Source organism: Syngnathoides biaculeatus, chromosome 13, assembly GCF_019802595.1.
Source record: "Syngnathoides biaculeatus isolate LvHL_M chromosome 13, ASM1980259v1, whole genome shotgun sequence".
NCBI lineage: Eukaryota > Metazoa > Chordata > Actinopteri > Syngnathiformes > Syngnathidae > Syngnathoides > Syngnathoides biaculeatus.
The window spans coordinates 9,466,145-9,490,136 of record NC_084652.1 but is presented as its reverse complement, the minus strand read 5'-3'; the positions used below and the strand labels follow the sequence as shown (position 1 = coordinate 9,490,136).

Genomic DNA, 23,992 nt, shown 5'->3' with positions numbered 1-23,992 from the left:
TTATCCTTATATTACAAGTGCAATCGTAATGATAAAATTCATAATGTAACAGTGCCTCGCAGTAATGTTAAAAATAGCATACTTGGGAATAAAACCCATCATGTTTTTGCAGAACATTTTGGTGAACTCTCAGTACTTTGGGCTCCACCTATTAAGTGGGTCAAGCAAATTATTTATTTGATGCTTTATTTATTTATAATACTGCTTTCATTTAGTTCCACATTTGCTCTATTCTACTTTAATTAATCAAGCAATTGGTGGAAAGATTTAGCATTATTATGCAAAATAAAGTGGCACAGTGGCCCAGCTGGCATAGCGTTGGCCTCACAGTTCTGAGGACCCAGATTCTATCCCGGTCCGCCTGTGTGGAGTTTGCATGTTGTCCCCGTGCCTGTGTGGGGTTTCTCCGGGCACTCCGGTTTCCTCCCACATCCCAAAAAACATGCAGCATTAATTGGACACTTTAAATTGCCCCTAGGTGTGATTGTTAGTGCGGCTGTTTGTCTCGATGTGCCTTGCGATTGGCTGGCAACCAGTTCAAGGTGTACCTCGTCTCCTGGCCGTTGACTGCTGGGATAGACTCTAGCACTCCCCGTGACCCTCGTGAGGATAAGCAGCAAAGAAAATGGATGGATGGATATACAACAAATTATGCATGTGAGGTGCAAGTATTTATTTTTATTGCCCACATGGGGTCACCGTCCTCACTTTCGACAGCAGTTCCTGCGACTTTTGAGTGTGTATGGCTTTAAAAGGCGGGGCCTGGATTGGTGAGTGATGTGGGCGTCGTTTTCTTAATGTTTTAATGAAAGTGCTAAGAAGTGCACCAGTGGGTGTTTCTATTCTATCTAGCAGTGGTAGCTAAACTATATTAAATTAGTTAACATCAATACGTGACCTTGTGTTGGCAATTTTTGAGTTAGATTCGCGTGTGCTGTTGTTTTTTCACATAATTGCACACTCAACAACAACAATGAAAATACAGAATGAAATAAAAAAATGTAATTATACAAATTCACTTCCAAGGTTGCTGATGGTGTAGTGGTACACACGCGTGACTTTGGTCCAGGTGGCGTGGGATCGATTCCTCCTCAGTGATAGCGTTATGTGCCATGCAACTGAGTGATGACCAGTTCTGGGTGTACTATAATCTGTCTTTCACCTGAAGATAGCTGGGATGGACTCCCGCGACCCTTGTGAGGATAAGCGGCTTGGAAAATGGGCAAATTCACTTCCACGTCAACTCTTCTCAACCAACACACAAAATTCTAACCGCAAAATGTTCTGCATTTTAAAAATTAATCCCACACTTTCACTTAGAAAGTCCTCAGAATAATTACCAATTTCACAAAAAATACCTCTCTCCAATAATTTCAGTTCAGCATCAGATCTTCAGCATTCACATTCAGGTTCTGTCAAAATTGGACTTTCTAGTTGTTTTGTTAATGTGGTGCATTCTTTATACTGTCAGTGCTAAAAAAAAATATATATATATATATATACATACACACACACATACTCTTAACCCACTGGACGTGTTAGATTGTAATGCTGTTATGCGTGGTTACAATTTTTTCAAAATGTGGTGCAATGGTGTTTTTATTCGAGGTGTCATATTAATTTCACACTGTAACCGCTGGGCTTGCAGCACAGTAGGGAGGGAAAATGACAGAAAACAAGAGCAAGTGTGCTGATATCCAACAGGCTCATTGATCAGTGCTGGAGAAAAAACTCCCTGTCAGCGCTTGTGGGCCTCGGTGATAACAGCTCCAGTTTCCTCTGATGTCGGAAAAAAACCATTTGCAAGCTCGTGATCCTAAATGACATAATGTGCGATACTTGGATCTCCCAATTTATGCATGAAACACCCACAGAAGACGTCATCGACCGAATGACATGATTGAGTGTATTTTTTGTCATTTCAGACACCTCTCTTCCTGTCACGTGATCGAGGCGAGGTCCGGTGCCCTGTTCCCACCACCACTGGCGCCAGGTGAGTGAATCGATGAGATGAAAGAGGACACTTCTACTGTAGAAATAAAATGTCCTTCATTGATTAGGAAATAACTTGACCTCTTGCATAGATTTTGACATTAGTCATTTAAAAAAAAATGCTGTACAAATGTTTTTTTAAGCACACGGCCCAACAAAGGTTATCACTGGTATCATACGGATGATTATCACCTTTATTTCAAAGTACATTCTCTTATTACTGTCATTCTTAGCCTTGTTTATCCTCCACTACCCCACCGTGTCCTGATGTGACCCGCTCTGATCCTCAGAGGATATCATCTAACTTGGCAGTGTGTCCTTGGGCCTATACCACAGCAAAGGCACGCAGCCATCCTTTAGTTGTATATGTTTATTTTTATACATGTACAAATAAGCAACTGGAGTGACTGCAATTTCCGTGAATGACAAGGTAAGTGCCGCTAGCTTGTCCGCGTATTGCAGATGTGGCTTTGGAAGCGAGCCCTTGCTTCTCTGCAGACACTGCAGTGCAGCTGTATCGGAGCGTCTTCCCCTAATTCTGGACTCAATGGCTAGCTTGGGCGAAGTTTTCGGAACTTGTCCGGGTGCCAATTGCAACACCCAGCGCCATCAATAGTGCTCGCCTCAGCGAGGACGCCAATGCTTTTGATTTTTGTTGTTGTTTTCTTATAGACAAATCCCAGGTGGGTTAGCCTGACTAAATAATAGTCGCTATCTAAATAAGTCTCCAATAATGAAAAAAAAATCTCTAGATTTGCTGCAAGTCACTTTTTGAAGTAGACTAGAAAGGTTGGAAAAGGCACTTTAAAGATCTTTTCACACTGTTGCTTTGTGCTGTCAACCAACCCATTCATTTTGTGAGTGCCGCCGTGTGCTGCCACGTAAGCTGGTGGTGCACAATGTGACATCTCAGCTTATCCAGTATAAGAGATGGTGGCAGAATGTCATACAGTAACTTGGTAAATTTAAAAAAAAAAATTAAGTATAGAGACATTTAAGGATAGAAATGTGTGGCTTTAGCATTTTAATGATGAAAATGTCTGCTTAGCCATGTGTTTCTCTTGGTCCTTATTGTAAGTGAAGAAGTTCCGCTGTCACAGGAACAAATACATATTGCCGAGCTAGCGGCATCCAAAGCCAAACCAGTCGGAAGAGACACTCGGGTACAGTTGAAGCCAGATGTTTACGACGCCATGCAAAAACACATTTCGATTTTTTTTGTCTCACTTTTTGAGGTCAAATCAGACTAAACCTCTCTTCTTTCCCGTCAGTCAGGATCACCAAAATTGTTAAGTTTGATTAAATGCCACAATAATGACAGATCATTTCTTAGATAATTTGATATTATTTTTCTTCAAGGTCAAAAGTTGACATTTCTTTATCGAGTAGCATTTCCTTTGAACTGCATGACTCAAGTTCCTGCTCTAGCAAAACAGCCCCGTAACATAATGCTGCCACCTCCGTGCTTCACAGTTGGTAAGGTGTTCTCAGGTGTACAAACTATCCCTCTGAATGTTCCCATGATGTTTATTCTTGCGTATAATTGTTTGAACAGATAAAAGTGGGAGCTTCAAGCATTTGGAAATTGCACCCAAGGATGAGTCGGACTCGTAAAGCTCCACGATTCTTTCTCAGATTTCTTTTGATTTTCCCATGAGCAGTGGCCTTAAATACATCCCCAGATGTGCCATCAATTAACTCACGCTTTCAGTTAACCTATCAGGAGCTTCCAAAGTCAAGACCTCATCTAGGCACATCCTCATGTTCTTGAAGACATGATACTTTTTATGTATGTAAACTTGTCGTTGAAGAAAAGATAAATTTATCCAAGAAAGTGTCTCATTATTGTGGCATTTAACAAAATTAAATACTTTTGGTGATCCTGAAACAGGAGAGGTTTAGTCTGATTTGACTTCAAACAATGAGACAAAAAACAAATATGAAGTGTTTTTGCACAGTATAGATAAACTTCTGGCTTCAACTACACTTTCTGTCTCGTCGCTTGGCAACCACAGCCAAATTATGGACAAGCTTGTGCCATCACCATTGCAAAAAATAAGAGCAGTGTGCAAGTGCCGCAAGATGACAAAAATGAGAGCTGCTCACTTCACCACAACGCCCTGGCTTCACCCTCAGGTCACAGTAACAAAACGTGTACTTTGCATTTCCAAAAGACAAGACCACCATCCCAAAACTGTGATTTACACCAGGAAAAAAAATCCAGTGTGTATAAATTCCTACAACCATGGTGTTTTCTTTAATGCTATTTAGTCCTTCACAAACACGTATCACAATGTGAATCAATTTATCAAGAATATTTATTAACCCGCCAGACAATGTTTTATGTACAAGTTTATATTTTAAACAAGTATAAAAATAAATCACCCCCTGTCTAATAAAAGCAGCTGTTAAATGTAATCCTTGTTAGATGTGTCTGAAAGAGAATTTAATGCATCAATACCTATTATTGGAATTTACTAAATGTTAATAATTGATCATAATTGGATTTTGTACATGGTTACCTTACTCCAGATGTAATTCATTCATAACATTTGATAATTTTAACAGTTTGTTTAGGAAATGTCCGTTTCGGCCTCAAGAGGGCAGTGCTGTACATGTAGTGACAAAAGAAATCCTGTACCACTTTTAATGTCTCCGCTTGTTTCAATTGGTACTTGCTAAATTGCGATTACTTTGTTTTATTTTTTTAATTTTGTCTTTGACGTCCATCCATGTTCGAATCCATTCACAATTTAACTGTCCTGCTATATTTACGTTAATTAGAGACACAATAAGCAGTTAACTTTGAGATTCTATTCACAGTATAATACATCTATGTAAATCTTACTCGATATTTCTGACGTTTCATTTTTTCTGTTTATTTTTCCCTATTTACTCATGCAACATGTATGTAACGTGCAGTATTATAATAATGTTAAGATTTTAAATAAAGATTGGAGAAGAAGATGGAAAAAAAACCTAAACTCAACAATGATTGGCTAGACCTCGGCGTGTGGGCGGGGCTAGCGATTGATGTTACCAAAACAAACATGGCGTGGAGAGGCTGTATCGTGAAATGGACCCGGACAAATCAAATTCCTCCGAAAAGCGTAGCTTTGCGACCATCCAGGCAAGTCGATAAAAGCTTATAACCTGTATATGGTGTTTATTTACAAAAAGTAATGACAAGGGGAATGCTCGTGGGTGCGTGACGACCAACTGTCATTGGGAGTCACGTAATTGTCTACATGGGAATAAGCTCCTTGTATTTACGTTGGATGTGTCTGCTAAGTATTATTAAGTAATTAAACGTTTCTGCTAATTTCTCGATGTCAACTTAAATCCTGAAAAGGTGTTTATGGGTGTTTTTTTTTGTTGTTTTTTTTTTTTTTTACACAAATGAGCATCAAAGTTTCACATATTGAAAGGAATTTCGATCACTATTCGAAAAGGCTCGACCTCTACTGGCAAGTGAGGCGTGGATTTCGGCGTGACGCGAAAAGGCCAGAACCAAAGAGAGGCAACGTCAGCCAAGAAACACGCACCGACGCTCAGCCCCCAGGAAGCTCCCAGACTCGGCCGAACCTCCTCAAGCCCATGATCTTCACAGTGGGGGTAAGGGCCCATTTCAGTGACGTTTACCGTGGAGAATCATGAGTAAAGTACAGTAGTTTACGCACAATGTTGCTGTGAATATTGGTTGAACCTTATTGAGATAAACCAACGCAAATTGTTTCATCAATACACTTTTTCATTCTGAACAAATGTCTACCTTTTCTTTTTCTGGTTTGATTGATTTAACACGATAATGTCAGCGTTACTAATGCTGACTGTCATATCTACTTAGCTTTTCTCCAAATGCAGCCACCCCCTCATTCCCGTGAAACAATTCATGTGTAAGAACCCATGAAAGTGCAAAAATATAAGCAATTGAGAAGGGGGCCAATACTTTTGATGAGACTCTACCTCTGTTCTCCTGTCTTGCCACCCAGTATAGAAAGTGCAATGCAGATAAACAGCACGAGCTGTGTCGAATGTTCATTTTAGTCTGCTTTAAAAAAAAAAAAAAAAAAAAAGGATGCCGGTGGTTTGGACACCCATGATTTAAACCATGCAAACCTTTTTGACCCTGCCCCATTAACATTTTTGATAATCATTTTTTCATCAGAATCGAAAATTATGCTCAGCTCTGCTCAACATGGAGTCTGAAATGTATTTGCAAACACCAGCTGTGTTGATTTGTTGGTTTTGGAATTGTGAAAGTGAAAGATTTTCAGAGTACTCGAGCTAAAAAAATAAGAAAAATAAAAAAACAAGCCATCTGTGACTCATTCATTCTCATTGACAGCTATTGACGTCAAATATTCATTAGCCTGGTAGTATTCAACGTTGATGTCACGTGACGTTCTAACTCCACTTCAGTTTACAGGCTGCTCTTTTGGCGCCGCGGCCATCCTGCAGTACGAGAACATAAAGTCCAGAGTCCGAAATTTAAGGGACCGAGCCGAGTCAGAAAAACTCCTGCAGGTGAGGTTAAGAATACCCCAAAAAACATCATGGATTGGATTTGGATGGTTGTTGAACGGAGATGGTCGTGTTGGGTTGTCAGCGCTCTGGGGACATGGCGTACTGGCACGACTGGTGGAACCGGCTGACGAGTTTCCAACGCCAGCTCATCCTCATCATGTCCGTAGCGGACAACTTCTGGAGCGGCCTCACTGAAGGTCAAAGGACCGTCACTGGTGAGCAAAAAACACATCTTTTCTTTTTTCTTTTCTTTTTTTGGGGGGTGGGGGGGAGGAATAAGAAATAAAATATGATGAATATCTGTTATTTGCGTTTAACATGAATTTGAATGTGATTGGTTGACTCTGAGCACTGCAACATCCCCAGTTAGAAGAGGGTGTGTGCACTTGTGCAACCAATTTATCTTAATGATTCCCCACTCCCCACCCCCTTTTCGAAAATGTGTTTCAAATTTTAGTTGCAACTTTTTAGTCTGGCAGGTTTTAAGTCACTTTAACGGTGATAATCACCCAAAGCAGGTGTTTGTGGAGGGGTGTGTCGACTTTTTATGCTCGCTGTATTTATTCCGGTATTTGCGCAGGTATTATCTTGGCAAATGCCGTGGTGCTGTGCTGCTGGAAGATCCCGTCGCTGCAAAGGGCCATGTTGAAGTATTTCATATCCAACCCGGCCTCCAGTGAGTATCACAACAAATTAAAGAGCAGAAACTTTGATTCATCCCATCATACGTGCTTTGTAATGTCTTTCTTGTCGTATTTTTCTTTTGAATTAAAAATTATATAATAATATACATTAAAAAACTATAATAATAATGTTTTTGTCATAACTTTTTACTCTGGCCGATTTTTCTTAATTTTCTTTAGATATTCACTGTTATTTTTTTATAATACTATTTTTTCCCCCTGTTGTTATATAATGTTTCTTTAATGGCAACTTTATTCTGTTAAAAAGTACACTTAAATTCTATAAATTTGTTGTATAATTTTCTCATGAATTACTTTATTTCAATATTTTTTAAGATTTGTGACTTTTTATGTTTATTTATGACAACTTGTAAAGTTATTTTTGTATAAAAATTTTTTCTCATTTTAATTAATTTTCAAATTTTATCATTCTTTTTTTCTTTTGGTATATTACAACTTTAATCTAGTAAAGGCCTGATATTATTCTTGTCAAGTTATATTTTTGTTTTTTATTTCACATGTATAATGTTCCTCCATAATTTGATGACTTTCTTTGACTTTTATGTTCACTATATCAACTTTAATTAAAGCTTTTTTTTTTCCATTCAGTTTAAAAAAAAAATTAAATCCCCCCGAGGTATTTTTTTTCCCAGTGTTATGTTGTCGTGAAAATTCATTACGCATTGATTCCTGTATTTAAAAAGAAACAAACATGATTTTCTGACTTACGTTCAATATGAGCTCAATTGACGCTGTGTCCTGTCCTGTCCTGTCCTGTCCTGTTGGTGGGCAGCGAGTCAGTACCTCCCGTTGGTCCTGTCCCCCTTCAGTCACTTCTCCGTCATCCACATGGTGGCCAACATCTCCGTCCTGTGGACATTTTCCTCCGAGGCCGTCTCCATCTTGGGGAGGGAGCAATTTCTCGCCGTCTACGCGTCGGCCGGTAAGTTTTTCCACATCAACCGACACCACTTCATTCATCCCCCGCCCCCAAAAAAATTAACAGTTTATACTGCGAGCCTTGATGCTCCTATTCTTTCGATGATGACACTTGAACATGATGATTATTTTGTCAAATTATGACCATGCCCGCAGATCAACTATAACCAAATGTTTGGTTTATATATTTATTATTTTCATTTTTTGGGGGTGGATTACAAACTCGACCTTCCCAAAGTCATTCCACCTTTTTGCTTTTTTAAAATAGTTTTTTCTTGTCTTGATGTGACTTTCTCATAATAATCACATTTTGGGGGAATATTCAAATTTTTGTATTTTATTTTTTAATTTTCTTGTCATTGAATTACACTTCATCACAGTAAACAAATTTGAAGAAACAAAATTCGATATTTTTATTTCAAATCTTTTCTTTTTCTTGATACTATTTTTAGATAACATTTTGACTTTATTGTAAGAAAATCTTGACTAGGCTCACCCAGTTGGCTTTCTTTGTACTTTTTTTTAGCAGATTGTAAGTTATTTTTCATCATAAAATGAACTTTTTAGTATATTTTAACATGACAAATTACATGGATTTTTTTTCAGAAAAATGTACGTAATTGCAGCATTTATTATAACGTTTTTTTTTATGATGAAAATATTTTTCTCACCTTATGACGTGTAGCAGCAGCAGAGAAAATATAAATCTCCTAAAATCTAAACTTGTCCAGGGGGAAAACAAGTGAATTATACCTCTACATACCATAAATCTTCTGTCACAGCTTTTTTTCGTGGTTTCTAAATGAGCAAATTTTTTTTTTTTTTCAAGGGTTTGCTTTATGATGCACAAACTTGAGTTTTTATATTCTATTTATTCATGTTCTGGGGTAGCGGGAACACATTGATGGCATTTGCATTCATTTCAATGGCGAAAGAGGATTTGAGATACCATAGCTAGGAAACGAGTATCCCAGTTTTCCGGTTATCTCCTCGGGGCTACTTGCACCGAACACCCCACTCCTCTCGCCCGAATTCCGGCCCTTTAAACCTGAACCGTCTCCTTATTCGCCCGCAGGTGTCATTTCCACAATGTTCAGCTACGTGTTCAAAAGCGCGTCCGGACGCATCTTCCCTTCCTTGGGAGCGGTGAGCGGCGCTCGCTAACTTAACGACCGGCCGGAGGTCGCTTTGGTTTTCCAACCGAGGTCTGCCTGCGCTTCCCCCTCAGTCAGGCGCAATCATGGCGGTGGTGGCCGGGGTCTGCGTCAAGGTCCCGGACGCCGAACTGGCCGTCCTTTTCCTCCCGACGTTCACCTTCACGGCGGCGACTGTGAGTGATTGAGCTGAACGGTGTTTATGATCTTTGGCAGGCAAGCGTGAAATCGACACTTAGTTGAGCGTTATCGATTTGATTTATGACCTCACGTCCGGTCGGGCTGCCCTTTAGGCTCTGAAAACGCTTGTTGCCGTGGATATGGCGGGCTTGCTGATGGGATGGCGGATGATTGACCACGCGTCTCACATCGGCGGCGCTCTCTTTGGCATGTAAGTGTGGGTGCGCGGGCGGTTGGTGGGCGGGGGCGGCAAACAACACCATCAAACCCCCCCCCCCCAAAAAAAAAGGAAATTCTGTCTGATTAATGATTGAAATAATGTAATTTTTGTTGCAACAATATAGCTACCCCCCTATCTTTGAAGAAATTGTAAATCAAAAAATTTAGAATAATTCCCCCAATTTTTATTTATTAAATTGTTTAATTGATCGATTTGCCAAAATGCCAAAATAAAAAATTTGACATCATTTGAAATAGATCTTTTTTTTTTTTAAAGGATTGGTTGAATTTTAACTGTTAAAATAAAAAATATTGTATTAAATAATATTTCAAACTGTTTTATATTTATCTATTTTATATCATTTTAAAATACTTAATCGGTTTACTTCCGGAAAATAATGACTTATATTTTACTATATAATATATTAAACATTGTTGTTTATTTTAATACATTTGACTTTATCAAATCATCGGATGATTAATTAGAATGACATAAATATTACATTTAAAATATGACAATTATGTCATAATAATAAACATATATTTGACATCTCATTTTAACTTTTAAAAATAGTTTTTCCCGTATTAAAATAAATCAAATGTGGCATTGCTCAAATCAGATATATTTTTTAGACTCTGAAAGGAATTGAGATTTTAATTTGAAATAATAGTTAAGTTTATTTAATCAATTTTGAATTTCACATTTAAAGTCAAAATAAACAATTTGACATCATTTAAAATAGATCTTTTTTGAAATGATTGGTTGAATTTTAAGTTTTAAAATAAAAATATTATATTAAATAATATTTCAAAATGTTATATAAGTGTATTTTATATAATTTTAAAATAATTGGTTTGCTTCTGGGAAAAAATGACTATCAAAAATATTTATTTTATCAAATCATCAGATGATTAATTAGAATGAAATAAATATTACATTTAAAACATGACAATTAATTATGTCATAAAAATAAACTTATATATTTGACATCCCATCCTAACTTTTAAAAATATTTTTCCGTATTAAAATAAATCATATGTGGCATTGCTCAAATCAGAAATATATTTATTTAGACTGAAATGAAATGATTTTAATTTGAAATAATAGTTGATTGTTAATAGTTTATTTGATCAATTTTGAATTTCACTTTTAATGTCAAAATAAACAATTTGACATCATTTAAAATAGATCTTTTTTTAAATGATTGGTTGAATTTTAAGTGTTAAAATAAAAATATTGTATTAAAAATATTTCAAAATGTTATATTAGAGTATTTTATATAATTTTTTTAATACTTAAATAATTGGTTTACTTCTGGAAAATAACGTCTTTCAAAAATAGATTTATCAAATCATCGGATGATTAATTACAATGACATAAATATTACATTTAAGACGTGACAATTATGTCATAAAAGTAAACTTGTATATTTGACATCTCATTTGAACTTTTAAAAATATTTTTTCCGTATTAAAATAAATCAAATGTGGCATTGCTCAAATCTGAAATAGATTTATTTAGACTCTAAAATGAGTTGAGATTTGAATTTGAAATAATAGTTGAAAAATAATTTGAAAGATAGCTCATCTCAAGTGTGTCTTTGTGCCCGTGCAGCTGGTATATGGCGTTCGGCCACAAATTGATCTGGGACAAGCGGGAGCACGTGGTGAAGATGTGGCGCGGCATTCGCACTCCCGGCGGCGGCGGATCCAGTTCTGGAGGCGGGCCCGACAGAGGCCCGCACGGACCCAAGTGACACCCGTCAGAAAACTGCCACTCACGAGCAACTGGGCCGTCGTGCGTTCAGGAAACCACGGAGATGGTTTTCTCACCGTTATTTTGCGTCCATATGGTCAAAGACGAATAGTTCCATCTGCCCGTGTGTCGCATTTATTTTGATGAAACGTGCTGGTCACTTATATCCTCACGAAGTCCAGCCATCAATTTTCTGTGGCACCGGAACTTCTATCTCAGCTGACTTTTGGTGACCAGCCAAGCAATTGCAGGGCACCAAAAAAAAAAAAAAAAAGACCATTCCAGTCATCCATACGGACAAATTAAAGTTTTACTAAGCCCAGTATGCATCTTTTTGGGATGTAGAATGGGGAGAGATTCAAGATTTCAAACCAGAACATCTCAACTCTGAGGCAGAGATGGTAGCTGCAAACTGTGCCAGGTTGGCCACCAACTTAAAAAAAAAAGCATGTGATGCGATTCGAATACAGTTGCAATTCATTTACACATGAAACGTACGCTAGTTTTCATTCTTGTCACAAGTGTAAAATGCTTAACCATTGTACAATAAAAGTAAAACTACCTGTGCATGCACGTGTCTCCCTGTTACTGATACCTTTATGCGGAGGGGTGGCAAATTTGCAACAGGTTTAATATGATCAAAAATTTTAAGTCCAGAGTCTCATTTTCTGAAAGTATCAGATTTTACAAAATTACAAAATTTTATTTGGTCCAGAGAGGATTAAATGTTTTATCTTGGTCTCATCTGCATCCTTTGCACAATTGTCAAAAAATAAATTCCATCTTTGCCAGATTACAAGCACCCCTGATTATTAATATTTATGGCTCAATTAAGTTGTCGTCACCTATGTTGTACCAGAGTGGCTCAAAGTACCGGAGGAAGAAAAAGAATCCCTGTATGTTTGTGACATACTTCGCTTAATGATTCAAATTGTTTTACATCACAAGATCCTGGCATTCGAACGGGTGTGTAGACTTTTTGTATCCACCGTAAGACACAAGTTGCCAAGCCATGATTGCAAAAAACACTTCAACCAAATATGCATTGAAAAGATGTTGACAAAATGTTCTATTACTGTATTTATAATAAAAGCCAGACCAACACTCAAGAGTTAGCAATCTCTTTTAATCGTTTCCCCCTAAACTCAGAATCACTGTTAAGTTACATTTTGTGTCAAATTTCACAGGTTCACTTTTTTAACCTCCTCAAACTTCCAGTTTGACGTCTTGCTCGTATCAAACAAACACACACACGAAAAAAAGCAAATTGTATTATACAAAAATGCAAACCAATTTTCACACAGTGAATTCTCTTACAAAGTCAAAATGGCGTCGTAATGGCTACATCCACATTGGAGGAAGATAATTCTAGACATTCCTTAATGGAGTATAATATACATATAAAACTTTTTTCTTGCTGGATTCAAACCTGTACCTTAATTTAAGAGATTTTTTTTCTTTTTTTTTATTACCAAGGGAATATAAAAAGCAATTTGTGAATTTTGTCGCCCACGAAATCGCGAATAAAACGTGAGGCTCAAACAGCAGTAAAAGAGCTCAGTGGTCAAAAAAAAGAAATTAAATGAAATAAAATGAAAAGATCAGAAGTGGAAGGCTTTAGGCGGATTCTCTCACTGAGCGGGCAGTCGGCAGCAGTTCCACTGGGAAACGTCAATTCAACGTCTTTTGCTGTTCACTACGTAGTAAAACCCCAAATGCGACATGATCCCAACTAAAAATTGTTTGATGAGCAGTCAGGCAAACGTTTTTTTTGTTTGTTTTGGTTGACTTGGATAAGGCGAAGGAAAGCGCGACAAAAAAATTAAATAAAATAAAATAAATGAATGTCACCCATACTTTTGTTGCAGCTATCGATTTAAGACTCGGAGATCTCAATCATCTATTGCAGACAAAACAATAAATACGCCAAAAATCCAGTTTTGGGGGGGCCGGGGAAAATGTTTTGGCAGTATTGCATTGTTTAAAAAGGATAATTATGACACCCCTTAATGTTAATATTTAGGGTTCAATATCTTGAAAATTGAAGAGGGGGTAGGGGCGGTGGGAGCGGAAAACTGAGGGTACATATTTCTACAAGACAACACACACAAAAGCTCCATTAAACTCTCCATATTTTGTTTTCTTTTTTTTTCCTCATTTTGTTTTCTTTTTGTTCCTCTCCCCACCCCAAAAGTTACAATTATTTTTGTCTTCTTCGGAAGCATAAGTCTTATCTTTGTTTGAACACAAAAAGATTTAAGTGGACACAACGTCGACGGCGCACAGAAAGTCCTTCGTCTGGGAAAGGATAAAAGTCTGTGTTGGCAACCAGTGGACAGAAAAATTGGAAGAAAAAAAAAAAAAGTCTCGACCAAAAAACAAAAACGAGAAAGAATAAACATCTTGCTGATTCTAAAGTAGAGATCATTTAATATAAATGCTGAGCGAGTAGAATAAGAGGTGGCACGTTAATAGTGCTTTAGTATATTAATGTATGTATACATACTCGTATGTATAAGTGAGCTGTGTACCTAAACGATAAATGTAGCCGTTGCAGGGGGGGGAGGGGGGGGGGGCAGCCGGATGGACACAAAAAAAATTCGCGTCCACCTCGGACGCACTTGAACTGCAGGCTCCGTGTTGGCTGTCGGCAGTAAACGTAAACACGGAAGCGCTAGAATACAACTAGCGAGCCTTGTGGTGACGGTGACAGCGCTGGGAAGTGTGGCGACACACGCACACAAAAACAACATTACATATGCACGGGTTACTACGACTGTCGCGGAACACCCGACGGCGAGGAGCGGCAAACGTGACGCCCCGCAGCCCCCAGAACCGTAACAACGTAGAGCATGAAAACAAAAGGACAAAAGGGAAGGCAACTTCATAGAAGTTAGGCGAACACGTGACAAGATAATCCCAATGGGGAGGCTTTTTTTTTTTTTTTTTTTTTTTGCGGGCGGCCAGACGAGACGCTCTGAGGAGGGAAAGGTCAAAGTTCGACCTTGACGCGCCAGGATGCGGCCAGCCTGAGGACCTGCATTTTTTTTGTTTTTGTGGGGTTTTGGGGGGTGTTGTGGGGGGGGGGGGTTACAATATTGTGATCACGGTGAGGAAGAAGCACATTCCCTTATCAAGAAAGTTGCAATCCTTAAAACAGAATGCTTCCATTAAATATTTAATATACTGCTGTTTAGTAGGCAAAAATAATAACACATAGCCAAGTCCATAATCCTAAAAACGCATTCATAAAAAAATAATGCTTCTCGTGGCAGTCAGCTGGCGTACTTTCCCTTCCCAGACCATCTGGATCTGTGCAACCATTTTTTTTGTTTGTTTACGATTCTGGGGGGGGACTTGCTGCCGTCTCCTCCACGCAAATATTCCTGAGCATGCGACGTGATAAATCTGCCTGCCTTGGAAACATTTTTTTTAAGTGTGTGTGTGGGGGAGGGGGGGGGGTTGATGACTGAATTCCTTTTGAGTGCCACTGTCACCATCACCACCCTGTTCCTCTTCCTGCATGTGAGCCTTTGTTAGTCTAGAATTCAAAAGGAGGGCAAGGGGGGAGGAAAAAAAAAAAAAACAAGAAGGAACAACAACAGGAACACAAAGAAATGTTATTATATGCCCTGGTTTCCAGGCAAGGAAAGTCATTAAAAAAAAAAAAAAAAAAAAAAAAAAAGCTCATTCACAGAACAAAAAGAAAGAAAATTCATATCACGGCAGATACTGCTCATCTTCTAAATAGAACGTGTGTGTATGCCTGTGCATGCTTTTCAACAGAGCATCTTCTTGTGTGTGTGTGTGTGTGTGTGTGTGTGTGTGTGTGTGATTGTGTACTGCTTAAGAGCAGGAATGGACAACCCCGTTCTTCTGCATTTCCGAGCCGGGGCCGACCGGGTCGGAACACAGGCTCAACGTAGACGTCTTGTTTGTCAGCGACAGCATGGACCCGCCCACTGCACCTTCTTGCAGGCCGCTGGAGCCGTTTGACACCTCGCTGCAAGAACGCGTCCGCCAGCCCGCAAAAAAGAAGCCAGTTGAGAAGGAAGATTGATGGGAGGGGGGCTGAAAATAGACAATTGTGTTTTGACTCACCCGAGAGCAAGCGAGATTTCTTCCAGCTGAGTCTTGTGCTCGGGTTGTCCATTCTCAGCGGGTTTCAGCTTGTACTGCTGGACCTCGTGGGCGACTTGGTTCTCCTGGGTTTGGAAAGAGAGGGGGAAAAAAATAAATTAAAAAAAAAAAAAAAGATGTAAATGTCTGGCTTGACTATTTTTTTTAATATAATATAGCTAGACATAATTCTCTAGTTGAGGGATCATCACAGGTTGTCTTGGTCGCCCTCAGGGGTCGAAGAGTAAAACGAGGACTCGACCGATGAATGCAGGAACTAAAAGACATCTCTGATTTCTATTTCATTTTTATTGTTATTATTTCAAGATCACAGCAAAGAAAGTAATGGACTCAAAAAAAACTGATTTAAATGCATAAATAATGCTTTGCCCGTATTTAATTTCATATAGAGGGGGTGTAGTTTATTCCATCTTTGTGTGCGTTATTTAAAGCTGTGAGTACCGTAATTTTCAGCCAAAAAGGCACAACTTTTTTCCCCCCCACACACGCTTTCAACCCTGCCATTTATGCAGTGATGTGGCTAATTTGTGCATTTTTTCTAACGGCCGCAAGGGGACACTTGAGCAGAAAAGGTAAGCATGAGACCGGTGGTATTTGCCGAGGAAGTGACTTTTACCGGTCAGCCCCTTTTAGCGGTGCGCTAGTGTGTTACTGTCATGTCTCAGTGATTTTTACCAGTATGTTTTTTTTTTTTTTTAACCGGGCCTGTTAGTGCGGCGCTAGCATTAGCGGAGCGGTGTTAGTGTTAGCGCTGGTGTTACCGCAGTGGCATTAGCGTTAGCAACGGCTTTAGCATTAGCGCTACTGTTAAACCTTCTGTGTACCGTCTTTGTAAATATCTTGTGTTTCAATGTGGCCACTTGCGGCTTTTACATGGCTGCGACATATGTATGTACCAAATGGTATTTCCTTTACAAATGTACTGGGTGAGGCTTATAACCAAGTGCACTCTGGAGGCCGGTCGATTAGATGTCGCCGTCAATCAAAAATAATCCTCCAGGTAATCACTGCACACGTGATGTCACTCATATTTGTTCCAAGTCGAGTAAAACTACCAAATGGATTCCATCTTGGACGAGTAACTCATCTCTTCAATTGGTTCAGTGACGCTGCAACGCTGCGCTTTAAATTTAGAAATTTTGACCCGGCGATCAATAGTGGACAACTCAGGTGAACCTCAGGCGCTACACGACAGTTAAGTCGCTTTCGGCCACTTTGCCTGGCGGGCTTTAGTTTTAAGGTTCGGTTCACATTGGAGTCAGTCAGGGAACAAAATGGGTTTTGGGGGGGGGGGGGGGAAATCTGGTTATCTTTTTTGGAAACAGGGACACATTTAAATTAGTTTAAAATGCAACAACTTCAAACTTTTGTTTTCAGGAAAGTGGAACATCAATAGTTTCTCTTTCTAAGAAATAAAAGGTGGAGACAAGTACAACAGAAACTTTGAACTTCTTTTGTTGCTTGGGCTCTATTTGAGGATAGCTGGAAGACACATTTGCACAATGCAATTATTTTCTCACGCCGCAGAAAACCAGCTTTGGTATTTCATATTTGCCCTTCTGCCAAAACGCAGTCATGACTTCAACTCACAAGTATCTGAGCTGCACTGTGTTAACACACAAGAGGGGGCGTGGTTAACAATCACACTTGTCCTTTGCCTTAAAATGTTTTGCATGAGAACCCTAATAACCCCTCTCGTATTACATGTTTTCCCCTGCATTTGATTGTGATTATTAAGGTGGCTCGCTACATTTGAACTGATGAGGCCGGGGAAGGCTTTGAGTCTGACGACCGCGCTTGTCAAATGTCAGCGTTTAAAAGTCATCCTCACCAGAGCCATTTCTCGAGTGCGTTTTCCAATCTCTCGCTCCACCTGGTGGAGCTCCAGGCTGAGCTGTTCACTGGAGACGGCCGCGGCGCTCGCCCCCGCGGTCGGCCACTTGGGGGGCTGCTGCGGCTGAGCGGACACGGGACCTTGGCTGCTGGTGACCGGCGGGCCGGCCAAGGCGCTGGCTTCTCGCTGCAGCAGTAAAGGGTTACTGGCACACTGTGAACACAAGGTCAATTTTCCAAATATCAAATGCTGTAATCCTCCGTTACAACACTGTCATGAATAAACTTTGAAGTCATCGAGAAAACCTTGCAAACAAGTTCAAGTTGTTGATGGACTCGCTCAGTTATTGACTCACCCACAAACTAAACACTGTACTCAGGACTTCTGGTTTTCTTGTAGGAAAACAACATTTTGAAGTGCCACACATGCTGTATTACTTTTAAGAGCGACGAACAGTGCACAATTTAAACTACACCACTTCATGTGGAAACCCAGGCAAGTCAAGCCTTTTAAATATCAGCTGTAGAAAAATGTTTACAAGTATTCCACCTATCATCTATTGATTAATGGAATTAAAAAGATTTTGCACTTTTAAACGACACATGCAATGTGAAGCGCAGGTAATGAATCCAGTCATCCATTCCTTCCATCCATTTTCTTTTCTGCTTATCCTCATGAGGGATGCGGGGAGCCTATCCCAGCTGTCAACAGGGAGGAGGCAGGGTACACTCTGAACTGGTTGCCAGCCAATCGCAGGGCACGTGGAGACAAACAGCCGCACTCACACCTACGGGCAATTTAGAGTGCCCAATGAATGTTGCATGTTTTTGGGATGTGGGAGGAAACCGGGGTGCCGGGAGGAAACCCACACGGGCACGGGGAGAACATGCAAACTGCACACAGGCAGGGCCGGGATCGAACCCGGGTCCTCAGAACTCTACCAGCTGATCCACCGTGCCGTTGTATTGAATCCTATTTATGTGAAAGGTAGAGAGAACGTTTACCTCCATGCTTTGCATCTGCGTCTGCTGGTTGATCTGCTGGTTGACCTGTTGCAGCTCCTTCTTCAGTTGTTCTCTGTCCTGGGCCGTCTGATGGGACGGGTACGAAGTTCCGCCCCATCCTGCATGACTTCCGTACGAGTATTCTGCTGAAAGAGAAAATCAGAAGTCAAAGTGCAGCAGACAGAAATGCATTTGAATTTTTGTATTCTTTATGGGGGGGGAGTTTTTACCAGCCATGGTCATGTGTTTAGAGTTTGGGTTCTGGGTGGCGGGAACCAGAGCTTGGACAGGGCCGGTCTGGTAGCCCGTCTTGGAGGTGCGGGAGATGGCGCCAAAGCGCGACACCGTTGGCTGGGGACCAAATGGGATAATGGGGTCGTCGTCCTTAACTTCCGCACCCCTCCGAGGGGCCTCCAGGCACGGTTCCCTTAGAACCTTTGCATCCACATTCTGAGTAGACATGAAGACCAAGAATGGAAAATTTATGAAATGTAGTGGTTGTTCTTGTAGTCTGAACTCACCATCATGTCCATGGCACCAGGAACCATAACATCTTTGGGTTTGGCATCCTTGGTGCCAATGTAGGAGCTAATTGTATCGCATGACCACGGGGAGTACTGGCCGGCGTAGTCGGGCTCTCTGCATTTCCCAATGCTTTTGGAGTTCTCGTCGCCGTACTGAAGATGTACACACAAAATACACATTGTGCTACTGGAGAATCGTGACATCATGCACTCGAGAAAAACCTTGAAAGAGGTGTGCGCGGGAGAGAGAAGAAATTGACATGGTGCTGACCTCGGCAGGGTAGTCGCTGGGGAATGGATGCGGTAGCGTGGGGGACGCTGCAAATGGAGGAGGAGAAATGACTTTCCTTTCCTCGAGCTGAGAGAGGAGTTCCTTACGACGGCGGTGTAGATAGTCCAGACTGGGCTGGGACCCGGCGTATGACGGACCCTAGGAAACAGAACAAAAATGAAGGTCTTGGAACTGCTTGGAATGCTCGCTCAACACATTAGAAGCTTACATTCAGTGAAGCGCAGTTTCTCATTGAATGATTGATTTTGATGATGATTTTTGGAAGGAAAAAAAAATTAAAAAAAAAAAAAAAAAATCGCAAGCATAAAATGTCTAGAATATACTGTACATATTTTAGTGTGGCGGCACGGTGGTTCAGGTGGTAAAGCATTGGCCTCACAGTTCAATCCTGGACTTCCCTGTATGGAATTTGCATGTTCTCCTTCTTTCTTTTTAATTTATAGTGGTCCTGTGTGGGTTTTCTCCGGGCAGTCCGGTTTCCTCCCACGTCCCAAAAACCTACAACAACAATTGGACACTCTAAATTGCCCCTAGGTGTGATTATGAGTGCAGCTGTCTCTATGTGCCCTGCGATTGGGTGGCAACCAGTTCAGGGTGTACCCTGCCTCCTGCCCATAGACAGCTGGGATTGGTTCCAGCACTCCCCGCGACCCTCGTGAGGATAAGCGGCAAAGAATATGGATGGATATTGTAGTGTAAATGCATGTGCCTTTATGAGGCGGGGCCTGGTGAGGTGGTGTATGCGAGTATCTGGCGATGAAAAGTGGCAAACAGCAGCTCCTGCGCTACAACTAAAATGTACACAGGCAACTCGGGTGCTCCTTTCTCACATCCGAGGGCATCATAGTAGGTAAGTATGCGGTAAGAACATGTTAAAAAAAAATATAATAATAGCATGCAAAAAAAAAAAAAAAAGGCAATCCGGGATATAACATGGGAAGTGTGTGATATGACAAATGTCTCAAAACGGCTCACCCTGCCATAAGTCCTCATGGGTTGTGACGGGGCTCCCGGTGGGTAGTAACCTTCTGATGGGTACCTCTCTCGTACGCTGGGTTCCGTGTGGTAGAGCGAGTTCGCCTGTCCGGCTGATTGTGGGGGAACGTCCAACGGCGCGGCGCTGATCCTGACGAGACCTTCTCTCTGAGATTGATAAGGCTGCGGGGGAGGCGGCGGGCCGCTGTAGGTCCCGTGGCGTCCGCGGTCGTAGTGCGATGGGTGAGGGTACGAAAAGTGGGGACCGGAGTGGGGGGCCTGGTAGGGGCGCTCCGGTGGTCCGTAACCAGGGTAGGGGTCGTAAGCGGGTCCTGAGTCACTTGGGGGTAGTGGGTTACGGATGTAATCTCGAGAAACATACTGCGGTGGCTGCTGGTAGGGGTACCCTGAAAAATTAGGAGAGAAAGTCAACTTTCAGACGCCACACAAATGTGTGCAAGTGTCTTGAGCTGAATCCTACCTGGTTGGTACTGTGAGGGATCATACTGGGAAGCAGAGGGTGGGGGGCGCGTGTCAGAATAAAACATCTCGGGGAGCTGCTGCTGGGCGTAGACGGGCGAACCTCGGGCGACGACAGGCATTTGCTTCACTCCCGAAAGGTGGTCTGGAGCCATCCGTGGGTGAGCCATGGCATGAGGTGGCAGAGGCAAACCAGTTTTGGCCACAGGGTCCAAGCTAAGTAGAAAATGAATGCAGTCAATTTAAATCTCAGTGGATCCGGAAATGTCCTCTGGAACTACATAAACAAGTATTCTGAACATGCACATTTTTCTCGATGTTATTCAGTGAGTGATGTTGGGAAAATGGATTTGTGGCTTTCAAGCACATGCCAAAAGGTTGGTGACATAACCCTTACCAGCGAGATCATTTGGCCAAAGCAAAGGAATTTATAGCAAAGAACAACTTCATGAAATATGCACCCAAAAAAAAAAAAAGCAGTTGAATTGTGATTGGATGTAATGCCATAACATTATATTCAAATATAAAGTCAACAGAATCATAAAGAAAAAATGTAAGCGCAAAAATGGGTCCATACCATAAAAGAAGGACCCCCCCCTTAAAAAAAAAAAACTATCCATCATTCATCTTCCGTACCACTTATCCTCAGTAGGGTCACGGGCGTGCTGGGGCCTACCCCAGTTAACTCTGGGCAAAAGGCAGAGTACATACAGTGTGGCCACTAGTGGCCAGCCAATCGCAGGACACATAAGTAAACAACCACATTCACACCAATGGAGAACTTAAAAGTCTTCAATTAATCTACCATTCATGGTTGGGTGATGTGCCTGGAAAAATCCCACACAGTCACTGCTAAACAGCTGAGGGCAGATTTGAACCTGAGTCCTCAGAACTGTCGCCACTTTTCATTCAGTCATCTAAATTATAATTTGCTTTCACAGTGGTGCCTCGAGAGATGGGTTTAATTTATTCTGTAACCACACTCCAACTTCCCTCGTGTCTCAAATCATCTTGGCCCAATGATGACATCATGTCCAGCTCCCGTGACATAATAAAAAAACAGTTTGGTCATCGTGATTCATTAATTGCCACTCCTGGTATATGCCACTTGGCCCATTGGGGGCAGCATAATATACTTATACAGACAAACGAAGAGTTTTACAATTACTGTCAGAGACCCAGTAAGCAGTGGTAAAATGAATCATTTGTCACAGATGCTTAAGAAGACATGACAGAGTATGGCTGTATTGTTTGTCTACTTTGTTTAAATATCTGTTTGCACATCTATGGCCTTTCCGTTCATGTGTTAGTATTAAAGTTGCAAACCCTCAGAGCAAAAGGTATGCATTTTAAATTTATAGTTTGACAAGCTTCATTCAACAGCTTAAAGGCTTTTTTGGAAGAATTGTTCACTCTCAATCAAGCTGCTTGTTGTGAAGAAAGTTGAGCTCACCGCCACCAAACAGAACTCTCATGAAGTTTTGCTCACAAGCCAAAGCAAAAGGAAAAGACTATTTGGATCTCATCGGGTCACCCGTATCTCAAGGCACCACTCTAGCATTTACAGCGGTGGGATCATCCAAAACGTCTGCATCTTACTCAGAGTTGCTGTGTGCAAGCCTTCCCCAGGTTGCAGAGACAGAAGGAAGTTAATTGTGCACTGGAAAGATAACCATTTGAAGCATAACCACAGCAGCATACAATCAGTGAGAAGCAGACTGCAGACTCTTGAGCTTAAGCGAAAACAGAGGTGAAAACGTATCCCCAGGGCCTTCAACGGAGGCACCCACAGTAGTCCAGCTAGAGAGTGAGCCTTATTTCACAATGTTTTTTTAAGTCATTGAAATTTGGCAGGCTTTAAAAAGACACAAAAAAAAAAAAAACCTAAACTTTGTGTGGTGTGTCAAACGTATAGGCATTTTTTTTGTCCCCTTTGATATATGTTTCAGAGCTGTGACTAGCTGAACATCCCACCTTCACCGCACGTAAATGCATTCTGCACGGTCGGCTTTTCTCTACTCACAGATCAGGGGGCGATCCCGGGGCACTTGGGCTGCCTCCATCCATCTTGAGAGGCTTCCGCAGCAGTTCATACGGGACTGTGTCCGCGCCACGTGCGATGAGCTGGGGCAGGGAGGGTGCCACGCTCCCGTTGGTGAGAGGTGAGGGCTTCCTGGTCACGGCTACGTCAAGGGGAAGGCCCTCTTCTGGCCCTCCTGAACCAGGGAGGCGAGCTGCCAGGCGTTTATTCATCTTTCGGTACCTAAAGAGTATAACATTTAGAGTGGATGTAAATATCCTACTTTCGTTGGGTGACAAGAGAGAGAAAGGTAAATTCAACTACAATATTTAAATTGGGACTGACTTTTCCAGTTCTTCCTGGGAGTGAGCAAAAGTGCAGCTCGCTCCACGAGGACAGCCTCCCTTCAGTTTCATGTCACGACACATGTACGTCTTGTACTTGCTGTGCTGAGGAGGCTACAAAGAGATTTGGCTCATAACTCTTCGAAAAACAACCAATGTATATATTTTATAAACTGACGTGGAAGACTACCTGTTGAGGGTCAGCTCCTTTCTTGCTGTGGTTCTGGATAAAGTCCACAAGTCCATGCACGACCGTCTTCACGGCCACTAAGCCCTTCTCAAGCTGCTCCCACGTGGGAGGGGGAGCATCTGGGTGTGAAATGAGCAAAGTGGGGGATTATGTTTCAACAATGCAATTTCATACCTGAACAGTTCTGCACAATTCCGCTCACAGCGGAGCTATTTCAGGCCGTCTTTTTGTCTTTCTCCGCAGTTGAAACACTTTCTTCTCATTCTTACCAGGGCTGGGATCGATGTTGGCAAGCAGTTCAAGGTGAGGCCGCAGCCTGTTGAGGTTGGCTGGGTCTCCCGTCCTCTGCAGGGCAATTGTCAGTTCTTGGACGCTCTGGGCAAAGGATGCTGGGGTCTGCAGCTATTTAGGTCACAGAAAATCAGAGAGTTAATGTTTGAGTGAGTTTGTGCTTATCTAACACCTTGGAAAGTGTGTTGGACTATGTGAACATGCAAGTACACCGTAAGCAAACACACCTTATCTATGATGGACTGCATGTGTGACTTGTGCGACTGATCCCCATATAGCAGAGAAGACCACTGGTCAGGTGCGATGCGCAAGCCGCCCTCCATGGCAATTTGGACAATCTGAGAGTCGTGCTCACGCCGCAGCGCCTCATAAGTACGGAACTCCTCCTTGAGTTGCATGAGGGATGAGTCTTCATCACGTTTGGTCACCTGAGGATCCATAGAAGATT

The 23,992-nt window shown here is 41.4% G+C and overlaps 2 protein-coding genes across 6 annotated transcripts in view; one reads left to right on the top strand and one right to left on the bottom strand.

Annotated features, from left to right (window-relative positions):
* LOC133510559 (presenilin-associated rhomboid-like protein A, mitochondrial) overlaps positions 1-12,017 on the top strand; it is a 50,259-nt gene extending 38,242 nt beyond the window's left edge. The window contains exons 5-15 of one of the 3 annotated variants that reach the window (XM_061838607.1): positions 1,926-1,993; positions 2,226-2,422; positions 5,445-5,607; positions 6,415-6,519; positions 6,602-6,734; positions 7,100-7,195; positions 7,996-8,145; positions 9,217-9,287; positions 9,370-9,471; positions 9,589-9,686; positions 11,310-12,017. In XM_061838607.1, coding sequence (XP_061694591.1) covers positions 2,415-2,422; positions 5,445-5,607; positions 6,415-6,519; positions 6,602-6,734; positions 7,100-7,195; positions 7,996-8,145; positions 9,217-9,287; positions 9,370-9,471; positions 9,589-9,686; positions 11,310-11,451 — 1,068 coding nt within the window. In that variant the 5' untranslated portion in view covers positions 1,926-1,993; positions 2,226-2,414 and the 3' untranslated portion in view covers positions 11,452-12,017. Of the gene's footprint in view, positions 1-1,925; positions 1,994-2,225; positions 2,423-2,446; positions 5,123-5,444; positions 5,608-6,414; positions 6,520-6,601; positions 6,735-7,099; positions 7,196-7,995; positions 8,146-9,216; positions 9,288-9,369; positions 9,512-9,588; positions 9,687-11,309 lie in introns of those variants that run through there. The other 2 variants (XM_061838605.1, XM_061838608.1) reach the window with 2 other exon arrangements.
* A 538-nt stretch (positions 12,018-12,555) lies between these two features.
* rc3h1b (ring finger and CCCH-type domains 1b) overlaps positions 12,556-23,992 on the bottom strand; it is an 18,313-nt gene continuing 6,876 nt past the window's right edge. For 2 of the 3 annotated variants that reach the window (XM_061838594.1, XM_061838595.1), the window contains exons 6-19: positions 23,772-23,972; positions 23,523-23,655; positions 23,254-23,372; positions 23,065-23,177; positions 22,723-22,962; positions 20,701-20,915; positions 20,220-20,626; positions 19,224-19,382; positions 18,950-19,105; positions 18,659-18,878; positions 18,429-18,574; positions 17,422-17,637; positions 15,552-15,655; positions 12,556-15,453 (exon numbers count right to left, since the gene is read on the bottom strand). In XM_061838594.1, the coding sequence (XP_061694578.1) occupies positions 15,297-15,453; positions 15,552-15,655; positions 17,422-17,637; positions 18,429-18,574; positions 18,659-18,878; positions 18,950-19,105; positions 19,224-19,382; positions 20,220-20,626; positions 20,701-20,915; positions 22,723-22,962; positions 23,065-23,177; positions 23,254-23,372; positions 23,523-23,655; positions 23,772-23,972 (2,586 nt within the window). In that variant the 3' untranslated portion in view covers positions 12,556-15,296. The remainder of the gene's footprint in view (positions 15,454-15,551; positions 15,656-17,421; positions 17,638-18,428; positions 18,575-18,658; positions 18,879-18,949; positions 19,106-19,223; positions 19,383-20,219; positions 20,627-20,700; positions 20,916-22,722; positions 22,963-23,064; positions 23,178-23,253; positions 23,373-23,522; positions 23,656-23,771; positions 23,973-23,992) is intronic. The other variant, XM_061838596.1, reaches the window with a different exon arrangement.